This window comes from Amblyraja radiata, chromosome 38, assembly GCF_010909765.2.
Source record: "Amblyraja radiata isolate CabotCenter1 chromosome 38, sAmbRad1.1.pri, whole genome shotgun sequence".
In the NCBI taxonomy this organism is placed as follows: Eukaryota; Metazoa; Chordata; class Chondrichthyes; order Rajiformes; family Rajidae; genus Amblyraja; species Amblyraja radiata.
This window is the reverse complement of record NC_045993.1, coordinates 135125-159109: the sequence shown is the minus strand read 5'-3', so window position 1 is coordinate 159109 and position 23985 is coordinate 135125. Positions and strand designations below refer to the sequence as shown.

Genomic DNA, 23985 nt, shown 5'->3' with positions numbered 1-23985 from the left:
CCCCCCCTCTCTCCCCCCCCCTCTCTCCCCCCCCCTCTCTCCCCGGACCCCCGGGCCACGTGACCAGAACACAAGCAACGTCTGGGTGACGCACGAGGAGATGGAGTCGCTGACGTCGGCGACCAAGACGGTGAGTGTCAGGTGTGTCAGGTGTGTCCCGGTGTGTCCAGGTGTGTCCAGGTGTGTCCCTGTGTGTCCCGGTGTGTCCAGGTGTGTCCAGGTGTGTCCAGGTGTGTCCCGGTGTGTCCCGGTGTGTCCAGGTGTGTCAGGTGTGTCAGCTGTGTCCAGGTGTGTCAGGTGTGTCCAGGTGTGTCAGGTGTGTCCAGGTGTGTCAGGTGTGTCCAGGTGTGTCAGTCGTGTCTAGGGGTAACCAGGTGTGTCCAGATGTGCCAGCTGTGAGGCTGTGGTGCTGCACAGCTGCTTTGGCCCAGAAACAACAGAGTGTTAGAAACACCCGCACTAACCCTCCAAGTTTGCAGATGACACGAAGCTGGGGGGCAGTGTTAGCTGTGAGGAGGATGCTAGGAGGCTGCAAGGTGACTTGGATAGGCTGGGTGAGTGGGCAAATGCATGGAAGATGCAGCATAATGTGGATAAATGTGAGGTTATCCACTTTGGTGGCAAAAACAGGAAAGTAGACTTTTATCTGAATGGTGGCCGATTAGGAAAAGGGGAGGTGCAACGAGACCTGGGTGTCATGGTACACCAGTCATTGAAAGTAGGCATGCAGGTGCAGCAGGCAGTGAAGAAAGCAAATATGTTAGTATTCATAGCAAAAGGATTTGAGTATAAGAGCAGGGAGGTTCTACTGCAGTTGTACAGGGCCTTGGTGAGACCACACCTGGAATATTGCGTACAGATTTGGTCTCCTAATCTGAGGAAAGACATTCTTGCCATAGAGGGAGTACAGAGAAGGTTCACCAGACTGATTCCAGGGATGTCAGGACTTTCATATGAAGAAAGACTGGATAGACTCGGCTTGTACTCGCTAGAATTTAGAAGATTGAGGGGGGTCTTACAGAAACTTACAACATTCTTAAGGGGTTGGACAGGCTAGATGCAGGAAGATTGTTCCCAATGTTGGGGAAGTCCAAAACAAGGGGTCACAGTTTAAGGATAAGGGGGAAATCTTTTAGGACCGAGATGAGAAAAACATTTTTCACACAGAGAGTGGTGGATCTCTGGAATTCTCTGCCACAGAAGGTAGTTGAGGCCACAGTTCATTGGCTATATTTAAGAGGGAGTTAGATGTGACCCTTGTGGCTAAAGGGATCAGGGGATATGGAGAGAAGGCAGGTACAGGATACTGAGTTGGATGATCAGCCATGATCATATTGAATGGCGGTGCAGGCTCAAAGGGCCGAATGACCTACTCCTACATCTATTGTCTATGTTTCTATGTTTCTAACCCAGATCATACTGTACAGGAGAAGAGTGTGGGAGTAACTCAGTGGGTCGGGCAGCATCTTTGGACAACACGTATACGTGACGTTTCACGTTGGGACCCTTCTTCAGACACATTGAGTGTGTGTGTGTGTGTGTGTGTGTGTGTGTGTGGGGGGGGGGGGGGGGGGGGGAGCTGGTGCAAGCCTGGCGGGTGATAGGTGGACACAAGGGTAGTGGGGGGGGGCAGTTATTGTACTAACTCTGGACTAACTTTCTCTCTCCCCCACCCGCCCGCCTCCCTAACCTCTAACCTGCTGGCGGTAGGAAGCCAAGGAGATCAGCTGGGACCAGGTGGGTTGGCGTCTGTCCCCGTCCGCGCCCATGCTGAGGTCCGTTTTGTTGGCGGGTTGGTGGGGTGAGCGGGGCGGGCACCTTGAGACGCGGGGAGCCGCCGTTGTTTCCCGGACCCCGCTTAGCTCGGAACGGCCCTCAATTCCAGGATGTGGTTGGGAACCAACGTTCGGAATAAACCAGGGGGGGGAGGGGGGGGAGTGAGACCTCTGACAGTCGGTGGGCATCATTGGGGGGAAGTTGTGATGGATATCCAGTCCCGTCCCAGTGGGCGGGGAGGGTTGGGGGAGGGGGGGGGGGGGGGGGGCGCGTGTAGGGCACCGGGGCCGCGTACACTGTCCGGGTGGGACAGGCGAGGAGTGTCACCTTCGGCGGGCGGGAGATATTCAGAAACAGAATTCACCCCCCCCCCCCACATCCCGCGCATTAGGGAGTCCCCTGGTCCCCGTGTGGGCTCCGTAACTCGGCCCCTCGATGGGGGATAGGTTTCCCGGTGACCTTTGCCCATGGCCCTCTGACAGATCCTGGCGCACGGTGACATGAACCACGAGTGGGTGGGGAACGAGTGGCTGCCGAGCCTCGGCCTCCCACAGTACCGCAGCTACTTCATGGAGTCGCTGGTGGACGCGCGCATGTTGGATCATCTCACCAAGAAGGAACTGCGAGGGCAGCTGAAAATGGTGGACAGTTTCCACAGGTAGCGACCCCCCGCCGACCCTGCCAACTACCTAACACTCACTCCCTCCGGCCCTGACCCTCCACTGACCACTCTGACCCCAGTCCTGCCTCTAGCCCCTCCCTCGGGGATAAACCAGCGCCAACTGTTGGCACCGTGGCCGACCCCCCCCCCCCACACCCTCCCCCGCCCCCCCCCCCACGGCCCCAGGCCCACCCCCCACCGGCCCACGCCCCCCCACCTCATTGACCCCTCTACTGCCTCCCCCCCCCATGGCTGACACTCTTGTTGCCCACCCCCTGACGCGAGCTGTGTTCCAGGATCAGTCTACACTACGGCATCTTGTGTCTAAAGCGGTTGAACTACGACAAGAAGGAGCTGGAGAGTAAACGGGAGGGCAGTCTGACGCTAATCAAGGGTGAGTGGCCGGGGGGCGAGCGGGGTTTCTCCCGGAGGCGAGAGCGGCAGAGGGGCGGGGGATCCCCTGGGGAGAGGGGGGGGGTTCCCCCGGGGAGAGGGGGGGGGGGGGGGGGGGTGCGGCCCCAGTCCCAGACGAGTTGCTCCCGGTGTCAGCACGGAAACAGGCCCTTCAGCCCATCGAGCCCGTGCCAACATCACACATCAGAGGATATCTTTAAGTCAGATATCCTCTTTGGCCGCCGTCGTGTCCCATCGCTTGACCCCGAGTGATGTCACTGGTCCATGGGTGGTGCGTCTCCCAGTGTCCACCCCCCACCCTTCGGGCCGCGGCACTCCGAGGGTGAGAGGAACCCAGGGTCGGGCAGTGATGGTCAGTGTACGGAGGTCGCGTCTTCTGACCCCTACCCACCCCCCCCCCTCCCCAGATGTGATGGCGTGGACCAATGATCGCATGGTGGTCTGGGTGCAGGCCATCGGCCTGAAGGAGTTCAGCGGAAACCTGCAGGAGAGCGGGGTCCACGGTGCGCTCATCGCCCTCGATGATACCTTCGACCACAACGACATCGCGTTATTGCTGCAGATCCCCATGCAGAACACCCAGGTACGACCGCTCCCCTCCCCTCCCCCCTCTGTGTCCCCCTCAACCCCTTCCCTTCAACCCCTCCCCCTTCTCCCACTCCCCCTCCCCCCCGCACTCGGACACTGATGCTCTCTCTCCGTGTCCACAGGCCCGGCAGATGCTGGAAAGTGAATTCAAGAACCTGCTGCATCAGGGGACGGAGCGGCGGCAGGAAGAGGTCAGTGCGGGTCGGTCACCGAGGGTCAGCGGGGGCCGGGGGCAGGTAACGGCACAGGTCAGACACGGGTCAGAGGTCAGGACCGGACACTGACTGGCGCCACCCCCGTGACCGTGAGCAGCGGTGGGTCCATGCAATGTCCCGTGGTGGGAGGGGGGGGGGGGGGGGGCGGCGCTGGTTCCGTGGGCACAAGCAATGCCTCTGGCAGAGTTGACAAACAAGATCTGGTGGGCAGGCCGCGTCTATCACCACCTGTGGAATGTGGGAGGGAACCCGCGCGGTCACAGGGAGAACGTGCAAACTCCACACGGACAGCACCCGGGTTTCTGGCGCGGCGAGGCAGCGGCTCACTCTCCCCTCGTTGCCAGGGCGATGCCAAGAACTTCAACCGCGCCCCGTCGTGGCGCAAGCGCTTCCGGGCGAAGGAAATGCGGGACGTAACGTCGGACACAAGCGAGACTCTCCCCGCCAACTTCCGAGTGACGGCCGCGGCCATCGCCGCCCAGAGCGTGCAGCTCCGCAAGGTGCAAACAGACAGTAAGTGAAGCGGTAGTGATCGGCCAAAGGGCCAGGATCTGTGTTGTCCTGTTCTATGTAATGTGCTTGAACCGCCATGGTTGGGAAATGGATTCAGTGTATTCGGACATGATAAAAACATAGAAAAATAGGTGTAGAAGTAGGCCATTTGGCCCTTCGAGCCAGCACCGCCATTCAATATGATCATAGCTGATCATCCACAATCAGTACCCCGTTCCTGCTTTTCCCCATATCGCTGCATTCCTTTAGCCCTGAGAGCTCAATCTAACTCTCTAGAAAACATCCAGTGAATTGGTCTCCACTGCCTCCTGTGGCAGAACATTCCGCGGATTCACAACTCTCTGGGTGAAGAAGTTGTTCCCTATCTCAGTCCTAAATGGCCTACCCATTATTCTTAAACTGTGATCCCTGGTTCTGGATTCCCCCAACATCGGGAACATGTTTCCTGCATCTAGCCGGTCCAATCCGTTAAGAATTTCATGTTTCTATAAGATGCCCTCTCATTCTTCTAAATTCCAGCGAATACAAGCCCAGTCGACCCATTCTTTCATCATATGTCAGTCCCGTCATCCCGGGAATTAACCTGGTGAACCCACGCTGCACTCCCTCAATAGCAAGAATGTCCTTCCTCAAATTAGGAGACCAAAATTACACACAATACTCCGGGTGTGGTCTCACCAGGGCCCTGTACAATTGCAGTAAGACCTCCTTACTCCTAAACTCAAATCCTGTCGCAATGAAGGCCAACGTACCGTTAGCTTTCTTCACTGCCTGCTGGACCTGCATGATTACTTTCAGTGACTGATGGTCAGCACGGATGTGTTGGGCCGAAGGGCCATGGAACAACAGGGCGACCCGATTCTCCACTGAATTAGTCAAGCATTTCCCAAGAACTCGTCCTATAAATCTTTTCTGTGTTCGTTTAGATTCTGCCTCAGGGACTCCGCGGGCTGACACCCCGTCCGTCCGCACGTACTCATGCTAGCGGCACTCGGCAGGTAGGGGGGAGCGGGGGGGGGGGGGGGGGGAAGGAGGAGGGAACCGAGGGCAGAGGGTGGCGGGATAGGAGCTGGGGTAGGAGCGGGGTCGGAGGGGGGGGGGGGGGTAGAGCGGGAGGGGGGGAGGGGTTAGAGCGGGGGGGGTAGAGCGGGAGGGGGGGGGGGTTGAGCGGGAGGGGGGGTAGAGCGGGAGGGGGGGGGTAGAGCGGGAGGGGGGGGGGTAGAGCGGGAGGGGGGGGGAGGGGGGGTTAGAGCGGGAGGGGGGGAGGGGGGGGGTTTAGAGCGGGAGGGGGGGTAGGGGGAGGGGTAGAGCGGGAGGGGGGGGGTGTAGAGCGGGAGGGGGTCGAGGGGAGGGGGGGGGGTTTTTAGAGCGGGAGGGGGGATAGAGCGGGAGGGGGGGGGGGTTTAGAGCGGGAGGGGGGGGGGAGGGGGGGGTTAGAGCGGGGTCGGAGGGGGGTAGAGCGGGAGGGGGGGTAGAGCGGGAGGGGGGAGGGGGGGTAGAGGCGGGAGGGGGGGTAGGGGGGGGAGGGGGGGGGGTATGAGCGGGAGGGGGGGGGAGGGGGGGGGTAGAGCGGGAGGGGGGAGGGGTTAGAGCGGGAGGGGGGGGGTAGAGCGGGAGGGGGGATAGAGCGGGAGGGGGGGGAGGGGGGTAAAGCGGGAGGGGGGGAGGGGGGGTAGAGCGGGAGGGGGGATAGAGCGGGGGGGGGGGGTTAGAGCGGGAGGGGGGGAGGGGGGTAGAGCGGGAGGGGGGATAGAGCGGGAGGGGGGGAGGGGGGGTAGAGCGGGAGGTGGGGTGGCAGGTTAGGAGCTGGGGTAGAGCGGGGGAGGGTGGGGGTAGGAGCGGGGTCGGGGGGTAGGAGCGGGGTCGGAGGGGGGTAGAGCAAGGGGGGGGGGGTCGGTCGAGGGCAAGGGGTTCCCTGCACCAACTCTCAAGAGTCGTTGCAGCGCCCCAGGAAGTGGGAGGAATGCGGTCTTGGAAGAGGAGGTGTGGGCGCAAGTTCCGACTGGGCACAGTTTGAGGGGTGCCCGTGTGACCCCGTGCCGAGACCCTGAGGCTCCTTGGGTCACAGTTGGTCGAGCTGCCGCCTCGTGTCTCATGTGATTCCGCTTCAACCCTGACCGGCGGTGCTGTCTGTGTGGAGTTTGCACGTTCGCAACACGTTCTCCTTGGCCACCTCTGCTGGCTGCTCCAAGGAGGTGCGGGATGAATTGGCCCTGTAGGCGCGGGAGGATGGGCGAGGGAGTAGTGGCGCGGTATAGGTGTTAGTGGGCGATGGGCTGAAGTGTCTGACTCGGGCTCCTGTTCCACAGATGTCGTGTACTGAGCTGACCGGCGCCTGGGCTAAACAACACACGAGACTGTTAAAGCGAAAGATGTCCTTCGCGTCCAGGGAGAGAGACAAGAGCCTTAGAGACTCTGACAATATGCTGCCTTGTTTTTTGTTTTCCTGCCACTCTGTGGGTCGTGGGACAGAGATCAAAGGCCGCCGTGCCGACCCCGGTCTGTGGGTCAGCTCCGGTCAGCGGGTTAACGTGGCGCTCGGTGGCTGGACATGGAAATAGACCGGCGCTGCTTCTCCCGTTCCCCGCCCGAGGCTGGGCTATCATTGGTGTGTGTGCGTGAGTGTGAGTTGAAGGCTCGGCGGTTTCCACCCCCACCCCCCCCCCCCCACCCCCCTCCTCCCCCTCCCCCAGAGTCAGAGCCCGGCGCACCGCCTCACGGTTGCAGCTGAGCCCGGGCTGAGACACGGACACCGGACACCGACAGGGGCGAACGCTGCCAGGATGCGGAACTGGAGCCTGGAGTTTTCCAGCCCCGCTAGTGTGCGATGGGACGGGGTAGAGAGAACTTCGCTCTGTGTCTAATCTTTGGTGCCCGGCCTCTCTCCGCATGTCCGATGGCCCCAGGGGTGCCGGGCAGGCGGAGACTGCTTCCCGGGGGGAGGTTGGTGCCGGTGGGATCAGAGGTAAACTGTGTTGGGGGCGGGGTGTAGATTCCCGCTGCCTGTGCGCGGGCGGGGGCACAATAACCCCTCCCGTATACCTCCCCCCCGCCCCTATCCCATATCCCCCCCACATCTCCCTCTCTCCCCCCCTCCCGCCCCTATCCCATATCCCCCCCACCTCTCCCTCTCCCTCCCCCCACCTACTCTCTCCCCCATCTGCAGCTCCGGCCGGGCTCTCAGGTTCAGAGTCGATTGGCTGCGGGACATTCTGGTGCCGCCCCCCACCCCACCCCACCCCCACCCCCACCCCCACCCCCCACGCGTGGGGCCGAGTCTGGTGTTTTATTTATATCGATATTGAGCATGTTTGTATCTCAAGGACTCTCCCTCTTCAGTCTCGTTCCCGGAGCTTTGGAGCTAGTTGCAGGAGGGGAGGGAGGTAACGATGGGGAGGGGCCCACAAGGGGGGGGGGGGGGGCACAGGTGGTATTAGGGAAGAACAGCTCGTCTTGGCGGAACCTGACCCGGACGGCAGCAAAACTCGGACCTCCGATACCGATGATCTGGATCGACCTTACAAAGACCAATCCCGCTCCCGCCCACTGCTCCAGTCCCCTCCCCCCCCCCCCCCCCCCCCCCCCCCCTCCTACACCCCTGTCCCGCGGGCCCGCCACGCGTTGGAGGCGGCACCGACTTGAGGCAGTTCTTGCGTGAAATCTGGTCAGTTTGATTCTTGTTGTAAATGTAAAAAGCTTTGCGGTGAATGCATTGAACGGTTCCAGACCTTCAGTGTTATCTTTTTGTAAATGGACGATTCCTGTATTTATTGAACTCGTGTAATGTTCTATCATTGTTCTGGAACATTCTTTGACTTTTTTTTTGCTCATTTTTACTCTTTACTTCAAACGAGGAAAATATTCCCTTTTTATATCAGCCGCGCACCTCATTGTCCATTTTTTGTTCATTTTAATTGTGCCATGCGCGTTTCCAGGTGAGTGAAATTGTATTTAATGTATTTACATAAAGGTCTGTGTCAAACCTGTCCCCGTGAGCTTTATTGTCCCGCCCAGTTTTTGACAGCTGTCCGCTGTTCCAGATGTTCAGACCCGGTCAGTGTCCGGTCTCCCGGCTCTGCCCCACTGCTCGTGTGTGAACCTTTCTTGATCTGTCGAGACGGAGTGTTCAATTCTCCTCATGATTTTATACACCTCTATAAATTCACCCCTCAGCCGTCTGCGCTCCAAAGGAAGTAAGTCCTTGTCTGCCCTGTAGTTCGGGCCCTCGAGTCGTGGCATCATTCCCGGAAATCCTTTCCGCACTCTTTCCACTTTAATGCTCATCTGGGTGGGCGGGGTCAATGTGGGCGGGGTCAATGTGGGCGGGGTATAAGTGGGCGGGTCCAATGTGGTCGGGGTCCAGGTGGGCGGGGTCAGGGTGGGCGGGGTCTGGGTGATTATGGTCACCTGTACACAGGTACAGTTGCAGCTTTTTGGTTGGTTGCGTGCTATCCAGTCAGTAAACAGACTAGTCATTGTACAGATACACGATAAAGGGAATGAGGTTTAATGCAAGATAACATCCGATTAAAGATAGTCCGACGGTCTCCAATGAGGTGTCCAGTCAGCGTGTGGATGGATGGATGGATGGAGGGAGGGATGGATGGATGGATGGAGGGAGGGAGTGAGTGAGTGAGTGAGGGAGTCCCGCGCCGCTGGTGACGTTCCCGGCCGCGGTGCAAGGTCCGTTACTCAGCCGTAAGTGACCCCAACCGCCGCCGGTTCATTCAAAATCCAGGCCGCGGCGGAGACAGAGACGCCGGCGGTGAATCGTCCGCCTTTGGGAAGGGTCGTGACAGCTGCCGGGCAAACGCTTCTCACCGGAGACCGGGTCTTCACACGCTCGCGGTCGGCGACGTAACGGAGCTTGAGGTGAGACGGGCGGCGGCGCCGGGTCAACGGCGACTCCGCACCCACGATGGAAGCCAGACTGCGGCTGACAGTAGCCGTGCCGGGGGCGGGCAGATGTGCAGGGGGCGGGCAGATGTGCGGGAGGGGGTGTGCAGGAGGGGGGCGGGCAGATGTGCAGGAGGGGGGCGGGCAGATGTGCCCAGGGGCGGGCATATATGCGGGAGGGGGGCGGGCAGATATGCGGGAGGGGGGCGGGCAGATGTGCGGGAGGGGGGCGGGCAGATGTGCCGGGGGCGGGCAGATGTGCCGGGGGCGGGCAGATGTGCGTGAGGGGGGCAGGTGTGCGGGAGGGGGCGGGCAGATGTGCCGGGGGCGGGCAGATGTGTGTGAGGGGGGCAGATGTGCGGGAGGGGGGCGGGCAGATGTGCCGTGGGCGTCCAGATGTGCGTGAGGGGGGCAGATGTGCGGGAGGGGGGCGGGCAGATGTGCCTGGGGCGGGCATGGTTTGTGCGTGAGGGAGGCAGATGTGCGGGAGGGGGGCGGGCAGATGTGCCGGGGGCGGGCAGATGTGCGTGAGAGGGGCGGGCAGATGTGCGGGGGGCGGGCAGATGTGCGGGACGGGGGCGGGCAGATGTGCCGGGGGGCAGATGTGCGGTTGCCGCTTGAGTGTGTCTCTGCCGCCCCGCACAGATGTGGGAGCGACGTGACGGAGCTGTGTGTGTGTGTGTGTGTGTGGGGGGTGGGGGGGGGGGGGGAGCGTCCCCTCTGTCAGCACCAAGAAACTCCCGCCAATCGAGGGAATGACCGGAGACAGCGTTAGTGCAGGGCAGTGTGACTTCACCTATCCATGTTCTCCACAGATGCTGCCTGACCCGCTGAGTTACTCCAGCACTCTGTCTTTGTCCCATGCGTTGACGGAATTTGCACCAAACAGGAACTTTCAACGGGAGTCTTCAGAAAGAATTTGCCGAGGATCTGCTTGGTTGTAGAGGTGGCGGGAGGGAAGGGGGGGGGGGGGGGGATGGGAGATGGGGGAGGGGGGTAATACCTCATCCAGCCCAACAGCAACAACACGTGCATTTATATAGCACCGACTAATCTCGGGGTTAGCCAACCACAGGATGGGATTGTCATTGAGCGGGCATGTGGGGGTGGAGCTGGGTCTTTGCGGGTTCAATGTCCTCTCAGCACTGAGGCTCCGTGTTGCCCCCACCCCCTCCACCAGTGACCGCCCGCCGTGGTCGCGATGGAGCTGCTAAAACCATACCTGGGCCTGATGGCTTTCTTCTACCTGCCCACGCTGTTCTTTGACGAGGAGTTCAGCGTCAGCATCAGCTCGATGATCGGCATCTTCTCCTGCGGCATCAGGCAGGTGTTCGCCGTGACGACCAAGAAGGCCGAGGTCTTCCTGCGACAGCCCCGCCCGGGGTCATCCGCCAGCAGGTTCAAAGGTGAAACGTTGCCCTTTGCCCAGAGACTGATGTCCTGTAAGAGGAATGTTTGACCCTGTCCCCACCAGATGTGGGGGCACGTGGCGCTCCAGATGTTAACTAAAACACATTCCCATCGTGATTTGGTTCATAGTCATACGCCGTGGAAACAGGCCGTTCGGCCCAACCTGCCGACAACGACCAACATGCCCCATCTGCACTAGTCCCACCTGCCTGCCTTTCGCCCATCACTCCTAAACCTATCTAAATGTATTTTACATTTGGAGAGAACCAAACTTCTGAAGGGTTCAGAATGCAGGGTGAAGGTTGCGAAGAACACGTTAGTTGGGCGATAGTGAGCGTCCGGCCGCCTTCACAGCGAGTGGCACAGTTGGTAGAGCAGCTGCTTCATAGCTGCAGTGACATGGGTTCAATCCCGAACCCCGATGCTGTCTGTGTGGAGTTTGCATGTTCTCCCTGTGACTGCATGGGATTCCCAAAGGTCCTTCGGTTTCCTCCCCATACCATGGAGGTGTGAGTTCGGGTGCTGTACAGTGGCTCGCCATTAGTCACAGGCCCTTCAGCCCAGCATATCCGTGCTACCCATGCGCTCATCCATCACCAGTCCTTCCAATGCAGTCTTCTATGCGTTTTTCAGGCGCATGCCGAATCTTGTGAGAGTCTCTGTCTCCACCAACCCCCAGCGTCTCCCCTCCCACCACATATGAGCCCGAGGGTCCTCGCCAGGCGCTCCACGCAGGATGCAGTCGTGGCTGGAGTGTGGGACTCGGTGGTCATGGTGACGGGGCAGCGGGTCTGATGGGATTGCTCTGCTGGAAGCTAGAAATGACCTAAGATGGCCGAATGGCCTCGTGTCTTGCTGTAATTGCTGTATTTTGTGAAACAGATGTTAAGAAAAAATCGCAAAGGACATTTAAGAAGCTGATTGAATCCCCGACGCAGACGCCGTACTTCGTGTGTATCCCCATGTACTGGGGGCTGCTGCTCATTACACCCCTGCTGCCCAAGTGCCTGAAGATTCCCTGGGTTCTGCACTGCTCCCTCGATCAGTTCATCGTCCTCTTCAGCTGGTGGAGATGCTACCGGAACTTTCACCGCCGCGGTCTCCGGGACGAGGAAACGTTCGACCAGACCGACAACAAATACCTAGTGAGTCCTTCCTGCTGGCTTCCGACCTTCTACCCCCACCCCTAGGGGCACTATATCATCCCCCCCCCCCCCCCCCCCGCCACCACCACTCCGAGGGGCATCCTCTACCCCCCCCCCCCCCCCACTGCGATAAACCTCCCCAGGAACAACCCCCATGAGGTGGAAACAGAGACACTTAGGAAGGAGATGAGGAGGAATTCCTTCAGTCAGAAGCTGGTGAATCTGTGCAATTCTTTGCCACGGTGGTGGAGGCCAAGTCAATTAATATTTTTAAGGCTGAGATATGCTCCTCTTGATGAGTGCGGGAGTCGGGTTATGGGGAGAAGGCAGGAGAATGGGAGTGAGAAGAAAATATTTTTAAGAAAGAACTGCAGATGCTGGAAAAATCGAGGGTAGACAAAATGCCGGAGAAACTCAGCGGGCTAGGCAGCATCGATGGAGCGAGGGAAATATAGATCAGTCATGATTGAATGGCAGAATTGATTTGATGGGACGGATGTCCTAATTCTGCTCCTGTCATGGTCTTATGGGACATTACCCGCGCACGATGAAGGAGCAGAGTCGGCGAGGCAAACACCGGATACTTTGTGTGGCTGGTCCTGGCTTCGTTGAACATGGAGTGGGTCAGGATCACGGCCGCGCGAAGCGACGCCGATGTTTCTGGCGACCACACGAGTGCATTGGCTTTTTTTCTGGCATCAGAATTAATTATTATTTCAAATATATAAATTTTGATCATGTAAAATATGTTTAGAAAATAAAAATAGTCAAGGCGTTCTTGTTAGAAGCAGATAAAAGGGCCTGTCCCACTTACACGACCTTTACAGGCGACTGCTGGCACCCGTGATAGGCGCCGAAATTTTCAACACGACCATGCAGCCTGTCTGGAGAACATGGACAGTTGACGTTATGGGACACTCCTTCAGATTGTAGGGGGGGGGGGGGGGGGGGACAAAGCCTGGCAAGTAATAGGTTGAAGACAGACACAAAACGCTGGAGTAACTCAGCAGGTCAGGCAGCAACTCTGGAGAGTGGCGTTTCGGGTCGAGACCCTTCTTCAGGGTAAGTACTCCACCATTTTGTGTCTACCTTCGATTTAAAGCAGCATCTGCAGTTCTTTCCAACACAAGTAATGGGCAGATACGAGTGAGGGGAGTTTTTGATAAGTAGATGTTTGGACTAACGCCAAAGATGAAAAGAGAGAAGGATTGAAGAATTGTGAATTGTGAAGCTAGAGGAAGGAATGTTGGTTTGTTTGGTGAATGTTTGGTGGGTGTAGGTGGGCATGAGAATGTGCCTCAGGGGATTGGTGGTGATGGCGAGATACCGAGGGGAACTCGGATGTTGAGTCACGGCCCCAGATCCCTCCCCTTATTGATCTCAGCTGGCAATTTGCCCGCTGCCCTGTGGTTGACCCCCTCTCCTTCATTCCCCACCCCTTCCCCCAGCTGTGGCCTCAAGCTGAGGCAGTGACCTCTCTTAATATTGCCATGGGTGCAGTACTCTCGCCCACCTACAGCCGCAGTGGATGGCTCTGCCCACAGCCATGGCGGGCACCAGCATCACTGACCAGCTTCCTCTTGCTCTGCTTTCAGTTGGTTGAAGACTTTGTATGGAAACAGCAACTTGAGGAGGAATGCTTCAACCTCAGGCAGCTGACAGAGATGGAAATAACGGTATGGAACAGTGGGTGTTCCTCCCAATGCCAGCCACATCCAAACCCCCACCCGCAATCCAACCCCAACCTCAAACCCAATCCCAACCCAACTCAACCCAACTCAACTCCCACCCGCAATCCAACCCCAACCTCAAACTGAACCCAACCCAACCCAATCCCAACCCAACTCCCACCCACATTCCAACCCCAACCTCAAACTGAACCCAACCTAACTCAACTCCCACCCACATTCCAACCCCAACCTCAAACTGAACCCAACCCAATCCCAATCCTAACCCAACTCAACCCCCAACTCAACCCCCACCCTCAATCCAACCACAACCTCAAACTGAACCCAACCCAACCCAACTCCCACCCACATTCCAACCCCAACCTCAAATTGAACCCAACCCAACCCAGCCCCAACCCCCACCCTAACCTGATGCCAGACTCTAACTCAATCCCTTGCCTCACCTTCAAAGCCAACACCAACCCCCACCCACAACCCCAGACTCAACGCTGGCCCCAGTCTAGGCTTGTTGTAAGTTGGTTCTTGTTGGTTGACGTGGAGCAACTAGGTTTAAAGGGCTTTTTCCATGCTACACTGACCCTTAAAGGGCTATAAATGAACACGTGGCAGCTGGAGATGGCTGCCACTGACTGAGCAGATGGTGTAAAGGCTGACACCGTGCCTATAAAGGGTTGAAGGGTGACTGGTGAGGAAGATGGTTGCTGGTGCCCTCCTCTAGACACTAGTGGCTCAGTCAGCCCATCAGCCGCCGAGTCCCTGCCGACCATTTACACGAGTCCAACACCGATCCCAATTTTATTCTTCCTACATTCCTGTCATTCTCTCCAGTTTCTCCCATGAACCTGCACACAGAAATACTTTACAGCAGCCAATTAACGTATAACCTGCATGTTTGGGAAGTGGGAGGAAGCTGGAGAAACCCCATGTGGTCACAGGGAGGACATGCAAACTCCACACAGACAGCAGCAGAGGCTGTGACTGAACCTGTGCCTTTGGCGCTGTGAGGCAGTGTATCTAGCCTCTGCCGCTGTGTCATCCCAGTGTTGTACGAAAGAAACAAATGTGACCTTGACGTGACATCTTTTCCATTTACTTTCCCCGACACTGGGCGGCAGCTCTACAGTATCGAGTCCCCACACATTGTTCACAGCTACATGGACATTGAGGAAGGGGCTGAGCGTTTAATCAGGGCCCGTAAGGCAGCTGTCCTCCAGGAGCTGAGGGAGAAGCTGGCCAAGCAGATGACCAAGATACAGGCAAGTTGCGCTCGCTCCTTAAGACTAACACACCTGCATCTCTATACTGCCCTTTACATCCCCTTTAGGATGTTCCAAGTGTTTTACAGCCAATGGGGATGTTGGGGGTATGTTCACTGATGTAATATGGGAATTGCATTAGCCAGTTTGTACACACGAAGCTCCCACGAGCGGCTGATGACATTTACCTGATAACACAATGTTGTGATGTTCAAGGATTGATGAACATTGACCCGCAGTCCCAGCTGCTCATTAAACAGTGAGATCTGTTCCGACATTTGTACGTCCTTTATACGTGTACCAGCAGAACCAGGGAATCTTGTAGAAACATATAACATTCTTAGAGGATTGGATAGGGTAGGCGCAGGAAAAATGTTCCCGATGTTGGGGGAGTCCAGAACCAGGGGTCACAGTTTAAGAATAAGGGGTAGGCCATTTAGGACAGAGATGAGGAAAAACGTTTTCACCCAGAGAGTTGTGAATCTGGAATTCTCTGCCACAGCAGGCAGTGGAAGCCAATTCACTGGATGTTTTCAAGATTTAACTTGAAGATAGATACAAAAAGCTGGAGTATCTCAGCAGGACAAGCAGCATCTCTGGAGAAAAGGAATGGGTGATGTTTCAGGTCAAGACCTTGCTTCAGATTGCGCTCTTAGGGCAAACTGAATCAAGGAATACAGGAAAAAGCAGAAACGGGGTACTGATTTTGGATGTTCAGCCATGATCATATTGAATGGCGGTGCTGGCTGAAAGGGCTGAATGGCCTATTCCTGCACCTATTTGCTATGTTTCTAACAAGGTAAGAGCCAGTGTTTTGAGCTGGTTTGGCTGATCAAGGATAACCAATTATTTTTTTGTTACAGGGCCTGACGAAACAATGTGCACAGACTGTCGGCCAGAACCAACCGTCATCCTTCAAGCCTTGACAGATACCGAAAATGTCAATAAAGATCATATCGTCTGATGTGTGTGATTGTCTCCATTCAGCCCCCACCCTTCCTCTGCTTTTCAGACACCCTCATCCTCTCTCTTTCATCCTCCCACAGGCCAGGGGTGTTTCCATATTGCCCTGAGTTACACGAGACACATGACCAAAAGATTTCCCAAGGGGTACTTGATGCCCTGTTGCTAGATGAAGCTTGGAGAGGTTTGGGGATTGAATCCAATCCCGCTGAAGCCATACCCTACTGTGACTACTCTGTACCGACACAGGAAGTGCTAGTGATGAGAGTGCAGATGCGGAGGAGTGCAGTGATCTTGGCAAGGTCTTGGGTCTGGAGGAGTAGTGAGGCATTTATAAGGAAGGATGAAGATTTTTAAAGAGATTCATTGAATTAGGACCCAGTGTGGATTCAGGGAGATGGATAAATGGGGCAATGTTCATTTAGAGTTTAAGACAGGCAGTGTATCATAAGAATAATCACATTAAACTAACTCATTGTTACCTCACCGAATCCTACCTCTGAACAGTGCCACATGTTGTGACCTACCCAGTCTCAACCCTGGAGGGAGAGGCTAAACAATCGGAAAATTGATGGGAACTGGATGTCCATGGTCTCTGTGGATTAGATACATGATCTATAATCTCCCCTGTGTTTGCCTGGATTAGAGGATTTCAGTTAAAGCGAGAAGTCGGATAGTCTTGGATTATTTTCTCTGGAATCTCGGAGGTTGAGGGGAGACTTGATAAAGTATATAAAATTACGAGGGCAAAGATAGTCAGAACCCTTTTCCCAGGGAGGAAATGTCCAACACATCATCAAAGGGTCATCAAAGACCCCTACCACCCATCGCATCACATATTCTCCATCCTGCCATCTGGGAAGAGGTACAGGAGCATTAGCTGCAAAACCAGCAGGATGCTCGTCAGCTTCTTCCCGCAGGCTATAAGACTGATAAACGGACATTGCCCCCTGCCAAAGTATCGCGCACCAACCACCAACCTGGACACACTGCAGCAGAGCCACTGTCATGCCGCTGCCAATCGGAACGCCTGTTGATGTTTAGTAGAGAGTAGAGTGTTTAACTTGTTCATGATATATGTATTTTTATTTCTATTTAATTTTTACTGCACACTGAATGGACACTGGTTGAGCAACGTTTTTTTGTTTCCTCTGGGTATGTGAGTACTCAGGAAAATGACAATAAAGATATACTATACTATACTATAACACGAGAGGGCATAGTTATAATGTGAGAGAGGGAATGTTTAATGTAGGTATGTTGCAAAGCCTACCTGAAGCGTCGTTGAAAATCTGTCGCTGCGGGTGTGCGCGATTTTGGCGCCGTTTAGAGGGGGCGGGTTTAAAACGCGATTTTCTCTAGGCTGTTCAAATCGAAGATGTTCAGCCTAGTTAATTATTAACGAAAAATCGCTGGAAGACCCCGTCGCAAAAGCTATCATTAGTTTTAAAGGCCTCGAATAATAGTTATAGTAGTTTAAAAATCAACCTCTAAACCCGATCGACCACCAGCAACCGCAGGGTCTCATAAAGCAAACCACAGAAGGTAAGTTGTATATTTTTACATTAAAAAGGGCTTCTAAAGATCCCTTTATACAAAGTTTAATATTGCGAGAAGCTCATTTTGGGCCCATTATATCCCGCAGTATTTTTCTCGGCATTTGGGGCACAAATCTGATTTAAATGGGCATTTATTTACAGCAATTGAACACTAAATTCCTTCCATTTAGCCTATAAATTAATGTAAATGAGATTTTAAAATCAATTTTTATTGTGAATTATTTGTGAATATTATTTGGACATTTAGGCTATTTAAAAATGTTAATCATTTATTAAGAAATGGATAGATGTTTAGATCTAGTAATTGAAGTCTGAAATTAGCTACAATTAGGTAACTAACTAATTATATGCTTTAATTTCAGGTCATCCAAGTAAGATTATTTTATATTTGTTTCAGAATGCTTCAATCTATGATAACTGAAAATTTCATTCAGTTCTCTTAATTTTTAAGAAAGTTATGGGCTTTTGACTGTTCACGATCACAGCTTTTTTGTTATGTCCATAGAAAATCAATAGGGAACAAGATGCTCATTTCCCAGTATGAAAATGGCCATAACTTTTTAAATACTTGAGATATGAAAGTGAATTAGGTGTCAAATTAAACTTATTTTTATGCTTTATCTGATGGGATAAATTGCAGACTTGATTTTTTAAATCTCAAAATTTTGTAACATTGCTATTTAATGGAGATGGGCGGGTTTGTTCCACAGTGTTGGGCCAGGAGTGCAATGCCAGGGGCAGTGGGGTCGCAGTGCAGTGCAGAGTGTTGTCAGTACTGTGTCCAGCTTGGGCTCCCACTTCCGCCAGGACCGTGTCCAGCTGGAGCTCCCACTTCCGCCAGGACCGTGTCCAGCTGGAGCTCCCACTTCCGCCAGGACCGTGTCCAGCTGGAGCTCCCACTTCCGCCAGGACCGTCTGACACAAGGGACGCGTGACATAGGCGCGCAGGGCGCACGACAGACGCATGACGTCAGAGCGCAGGGGCCGCGCGCGCAGTCTCGCGAGAGCGGTGGCGCGGCCGCGGTAATGGCGGCCGTGCACAATGGAGCGGGGCGTTGACGACGGCGGCGACGGCGACAACGGGTGGAAACAGAGGCGGCAACATGGAGGCCGCCGTGGTGCTGGAGTGCGGGGTCGGTGGCGATCCGGGCCCTGAGCGGGGAGTGGACGGGCCTCTTGTAGGCCCTGAGGCCGATGCTGACGCATTGAGGCTAGTGGAGCCGGACCCGGGCCTTCTGGAGCGCTGCGGCGTGTGTCGAGGCCGTCTACGGGAGCGCCAGCCCCGCCTGCTGCCCTGCCTGCACTCGGTGTGCAAGGGCTGCCTTCACGGCGGGGTCGACGCCAGCGGGAGCCCGCAGGCAGACGGTAAGGCCTGGGGTAGGGAGGCCCGGACAGCGGCTTGGACGGAGCGGGCAGTACTGGAGGGGAAGAAGGCGGAGAGTGAGGCGAATCGACGGGGCAGCTGAGCCAAATCTGCCTGGCGAATGTGGCAAGCCAGTGAAGGGAGTTGCAATGAATCCGTCAGGGTAGCAGCGCAGAGAGATGCGGCATATTATGTGAGAGAAACGGGAGAGGGAGCAGCGGACTGGATTCTGAGGTCGACGTTGCGGTGAGGTTTATGTTGGAATATATGGACGGCAAGGGGTCCGTTTTCTGGCGGTGTTGGCATTCTTACAAATATTGGGGGGAAAAGGGTGAGGGTATGAGGAGATCTGGAGTTTCGATAGTTCCGCGCTGGATACGTTTACGAATTTGTACATCACGATTGGACATTATGGGACAGGGTGTAATCTAGGAAGTACGAAAGGAGTTGCTTTGAGGAGGCTGTGTTGGTTAAATGTTAGTTTTTGCGGGCGATGGCAGTTTTTTTATTTCTAAATTAATTGTTGAGGGAGTTTGTTTTGTTATGAGCAGTAACCCGATTAGTTCACAAATCTGTACAGGTGTGCTGTTTATAGACAAAAGCCCAAGAAAGATAATCTGATCCTGTTTCTGTATTCAAGTACAGGATAATTCTCATTGAATAACATTTATCATCTATATATTATTTACGCTGCTTTGGCAGATTACTGGTTTGTTTTGAAAACATAATGTTCGTTCTTCCTGCTTGAGTTAATCCCATGTGAAACAAGTAAAATATTTGTTAGAGTTGCTGGATCTATCTCACCACTTAGGTAATTAAAACATTTATTTCCCGGGATCTGGACAGTTTCGATAAAGCCAGGAATTATTGCCATCCTTAAGTGCCCGTGAAAAGGTCACGAGTCGAGAGTATTATTGTCATATGTACTGAAACGGAACTATGAAATTACGTGCAGCAGTACAACGTGTGTAAGCACAGTACTCAAAAGATAATATAATGAACAAATACACATACATACATATATATCTCTATATATCACCTTTCAACTTTTGTATCAACTTTCATGTCCAAAAGTGGTTTTAAGGCCCTACGATGCACTAGATCACCAATGTTATTATGTTATACAAATAGACAATTTGCATACAGTTATCTCTCTCATACAACTGTGATATTAACCAGATTATCTGAATTTGTGAAAATGAGTGAAGGATAAGTGTTGGGTCAGATAGTGGTCATACTGTCCTACTTTCTAAAATGGTGATGAATTGCCTTGCGGTCACCTGAGAGGGAGACTGGCTTTCACATCTGTTTCTTTCTGTCCCTTCTGCACAATATAAATTTTATGCTTGTTTTAGAGTGAGGCTTGACCACAATTTTTTGCTCCTGAGAGCTACCAGCTGAGTTACACTAAGAGCTCGGGTCAGCCAAGTGGGTTGAATTGACCAAAGTCATTCTGTTTAACAAAAGAACAAAGTGCTGGAGTAACTCAGTGGGTCAGTCAGCATCTCTGGATAACATGGACATGCAGTGTTTAAGTCTGGACCCTTCTGCAATCAGTCTGAAGAAAAGTTCCAACCTGTAAGGTCACCTATCCATATTCTGCAGAGCTGCCTGACTTGCTGAGATATTCCAGCACTTTATAATTATTTTTGTAATCCAGCTTTTGCAGTTCCTTGTGCCTATCGTTCAGTTGAAAACGACGCTTGCCTCCCTTATATTCAATGGTTTGAAAAGCATGTGGGGGGGAGGGGCTGAACAAACAAGCAGCAACAATGCAAGCTTCTGCAGCCTTGCATTGAAGACTGCGTGAGTCCCATTCATCAGTCATGCATCAAGCTTTATAAAATAAATTCCCAAGTGTCCTTACTTTATTTGTTTATTATTCTCACACGAAAGGTTCCTGCATCATTAAAAAGCTTGCATAAATAATATTGATTGTACAGAGCCCTCAGTAACTGTTACTTCAGTAACTGCAGCTGCAACTCAATTTGTTTCTGTTAGACCAGTGGTTAACTGTTCGACTCCAAGGACTATGAAATATACGTGGATGAAAATGGTCATAAATTTCTGGAGCGCTATCATGGGTGTTGTGGGACGAAGGGAATGGTTTCCAAAGGGTAGTATGGACATTGTGGGCACACACACACATTCACACACACACACACACACATTTTCACACACACACACACACACACACACGCGCGCGCACACGCACACACACATACTAAAATGCCAAGTAACATCAGAACTTGGTGAGCATACTGAATCCTGTTACTAACCATATACTCTATCAGGGCTCTCACTTAACTTTTTTTCCCTGTTGCCAGCCGGGCAACCTTGGCAGCTTTTTAGGTTGCCAGATGACAGTTTAGGTGGTCATTTAAGACAATACACAATAGGTGCTGGAGTAGGCCAGTTCAAGACTATGGGGCAGTACATTGGCCATAAAGTTGCGGCCTGAAATTGCCAGAGACCCGGAATTGATCCTGAATATAGGTGCTCCCTTTGATCGCATGGGTTTTCTCTGGGTGCTCTTGTTTCCTTCCTCATTCCAAAGGTGCGCAGGAACCTTTTTCAGACCCAACACAAAACATAATATTTTCCTTTTGTCCAGAGATTCAACAGGTCAGACAGAATCTCTGGACAAAAGGAAAATATTATGTTTTGTGTCTATCTTCAATTTAAACCAGCATCTGCAGTTCCTTCCTATACACACGTTACTATACTATAGAACTTTATTAATCCCAGGAGGGAAATTGTCCGGTGACAGCAATGGCGGCCAGATCTCCCACAATGCAAAGGGAGGGAGAAAGTGGCTGACGCCGACCAGTTGCCATGGCAGTGCGTGTGTGCAGGGCGGCACATGCGCACAACCATGGCTGAAGATGTGCTGGCCGTGGTTGTGCGCATGTAGAGGGGGAGGATGTGCAGGCTGCGGCAATGCGCATGTATAAGGCGGCCGGCCGTGACGGCGGATGAGGAGCGAGCGGAGACCCGAGACCCGGACACGGGTGGTGGGCGGAGACGGAGAGTGACAGAGAGATAGAGAGGGGGCCTGCTCAGAATTAAACGATAGGTGTCACGGGTGCTTGCCAAGCCGGGCAAAATGGCATGGCTTTTAGGTTGCCCAGCGGCACTTTAGGTCGCCATTGGCACCCGGGCAAGATAAACAAGATATTGAAGGAGAGAAAGATTGGCGAGAATTTAGTACCCGATATAAGGGCTTGGAAGTGTTCAATGTGAAGAGATATTTTAAGAAGTGTAAAAATGAATTCTTCAGAGTATCTCAGAAATTCCACGGCCTTGATTTGTGAAAGATAAACTGTTTCTCAGTAACGACAAGATATTTTTTTCGACGATAAAGTGACTGAGTTTGTGGGAATAGTGGGAATGATATGACTTCCAAAAAGCATGTGATAAATTGCTACATAACGTGCTTGCCATAAAAACAGAAGGCCTTGGAATAAAATTGGTGTAGAGAATATTAGATGATGGAGATTCAGTTATAGTATTCATTAGGGAGATCAGTCAGTTAATTTTATTTGTACAGCACATTTAAAAACAACTCTCGTTGACCAAAGTGCTTTACATCAGTGCAGGTACTAACGTGCTACATACAATTGTACACAGATCTAACAATACATACATAAACTGTTTACAGCGCCCCCTCGGAGGACCTCAAGAAACGCTTGGGAATAGAAATAGGTTTTAAGTCTAGACTTAAAGGAGTCGATGGAGGGGGCAGTTCTGATGAGAGGGATGCTGTTCCACAGTGTAGGTGCTGTAACCACAAAAGGGCGGTCGCCCCTGAGCTTAAACCTGGACCGCGGGATAGTCAGTAGCCCAAAGTCGGCCGACCTGGGGGTCCTGGAGGTAGAATGGTGGGTTAGAAGATTTTTGATATGGGGAGGTGCAAGCCCATTAAGGGCTTTGAATGTGTGTGAGTGATTGGTGGTGGTCGGAGGGGCCGTAGGCGCAGATTGGCAGCCACGCTTCCGTCAGTCTTCCCCAGGGCAGCTGTGGCTACAGAAGTAGCTTACCACCACCGAGTGTGACTGAGGAGTGAATGAATAATGCGATGTAAAGCGCCTTGAGTATTAGAAAGGCGCTATATAAATCCCATCCATTATTATTATTATTATCTAGGAGGAGCTTGAAGTTGATTCTGTACCGTACTGGGAGCCAGTGGAGAGAGGCCAGAATCGGGGTGATGTCCCATTTACAGATACCCGCCAAAAGTCTCGCTACGGTGTTTTGGACTAATTGCAGGGATGATTGGCTGATGCCAGTGTATAGGGAGTTGCAGTAATCAAGGCGGGAGGAGATGAATGCGTGGATGATTTTTTTTCAAAGTCGTCAAATTGGAGGAATGGTTTGATTTTAGCTATCGTGCAAAGCTGGAAGAAGCTAGCTTTTACCAGAGCATTGACTTGTTTGTCAAACTTTAATGCGGAGTCAAATATCAAGCAAAGGTTTTTGATGTGCGGTTTGAGTAAGGAGGTTAGGCTTCCAAGGCTGGTCGAGTAGGATGACCTCAGACTTGCTCTCGTTTAGTTGGAGGAAGTTCTGCCCCATCCAACACTTTATATCTTCGAGGCAGTGCATGAGGCTGAGTAGATTTGATCGGTTTTGGGTTTCAGGGGGAGATAGAGCTGTGTATTGTCTGCATAGCAGTGGAAAGAAATGCCGTGCCTTTGAATGAGTTGGCCGAGGGGGAGCATATACAAAGAGAAGAGAATGGGGCCTAGAATGGAGCCTTGTGGAACCCCGCAGAAAGGGCTAGCTGGGGAAGAGAAAGTTGCCAATGTTGGTGCATAAATAGATGTGTATAGAAAGAAAAGTTTTGCAGGGATGTGGGGAGAAGGCAAAGGAGTGGGATTATCAGTATTATTACAACTACTGTTAGGCTGTGGGCCGAGCATCAAAAATGTGTCTAGAAATAGGATTTTGTGACCCAAGTCACCAAACTACATGAAATTTTCACATATTGTGTATTTTTTTTAATATAAATCACCCCTGAAACTCGATATGAAGAAGACTTGCACATTTTTAATAAATTAGAGAAAAACCGGAAAAATGGCAAACTGGCAGACAACTCAATGTTAGATGTGCTTTGATTGGACTAAAAAATTCCCGACATTTTTCCGGTTTTTCTCTAATTTATTAAAAATGTGCAAGTCTTCTTCATATTGAGTTTCAGGGGTGATTTATATAAATTTTTTTACACAATATGTGAAAATTTCATGTAGTTTGGTGACTTGGGTCACGAAACTGCAGAATAAAGTTCCTCGGCCCACAGCCTATATGGGTTAAGAAGGTTGCCTGGGCTTCTTTCCGAATTCAACCATTAAATCCAGAGAACTATTTTGTTATTGGACTACTTATGGTTATAGTGGAATCAATTGAAAATTGTTTTCCAATTACGGCCAGAACCCACAGATGCTGCTAACTTTATAATGTGAACAGGAATTGGGGGAAATGCTGGATATATTTCCTGAGATCATACGTGATGAGTAGAATTAGGTCATTCGGCCCAAC

General features: G+C 53.0%; 3 protein-coding genes across 12 annotated transcripts in view; all 3 read left to right on the top strand.

Moving 5' to 3' along the window:
* LOC116966773 (liprin-alpha-3-like) overlaps positions 1-6597 on the top strand; it is a 33969-nt gene extending 27372 nt beyond the window's left edge. Inside the window, exons 5-13 of the mRNA XM_033013113.1 lie at positions 26-130; positions 1711-1737; positions 2259-2434; positions 2734-2831; positions 3259-3434; positions 3562-3630; positions 3999-4167; positions 5094-5165; positions 6477-6597. Of these exons, the coding sequence (XP_032869004.1) occupies positions 26-130; positions 1711-1737; positions 2259-2434; positions 2734-2831; positions 3259-3434; positions 3562-3630; positions 3999-4167; positions 5094-5152 (879 nt within the window). The 3' untranslated portion in view covers positions 5153-5165; positions 6477-6597. The remainder of the gene's footprint in view (positions 1-25; positions 131-1710; positions 1738-2258; positions 2435-2733; positions 2832-3258; positions 3435-3561; positions 3631-3998; positions 4168-5093; positions 5166-6476) is intronic.
* Positions 6598-7608: 1011 nt separating this feature from the next.
* Positions 7609-15526, top strand: LOC116966842. 2 transcript variants are annotated; one of them, XM_033013182.1, is made up of 7 exons: positions 7609-8102; positions 8906-9039; positions 10244-10469; positions 11356-11618; positions 13214-13294; positions 14422-14562; positions 15426-15526. In XM_033013182.1, the coding sequence occupies exons 3-7, from the start codon at positions 10265-10267 to the stop codon at positions 15486-15488; spliced, it is 753 nt and encodes a 250-aa protein (XP_032869073.1). In that variant the 5' UTR covers positions 7609-8102; positions 8906-9039; positions 10244-10264; the 3' UTR covers positions 15489-15526. The 2 variants fall into 2 exon arrangements, with proteins under 2 accessions (XP_032869073.1, XP_032869074.1); XM_033013183.1 differs by lacking the exon at positions 7609-8102 and having other exon boundaries at positions 8818-9039.
* A 2516-nt stretch (positions 15527-18042) lies between these two features.
* The window catches only part of trim28 (tripartite motif containing 28), a 45257-nt gene continuing 39314 nt past the window's right edge, over positions 18043-23985 (top strand). For 7 of the 9 annotated variants that reach the window (XM_033013395.1, XM_033013396.1, XM_033013402.1 and 4 more), the window contains exon 1: positions 18084-18449. In XM_033013395.1, the coding sequence (XP_032869286.1) occupies positions 18188-18449 (262 nt within the window). In that variant the 5' untranslated portion in view covers positions 18084-18187. Of the gene's footprint in view, positions 18450-23985 lie in introns of all 9 variants that reach the window. The other 2 variants (XM_033013398.1, XM_033013401.1) reach the window with 2 other exon arrangements.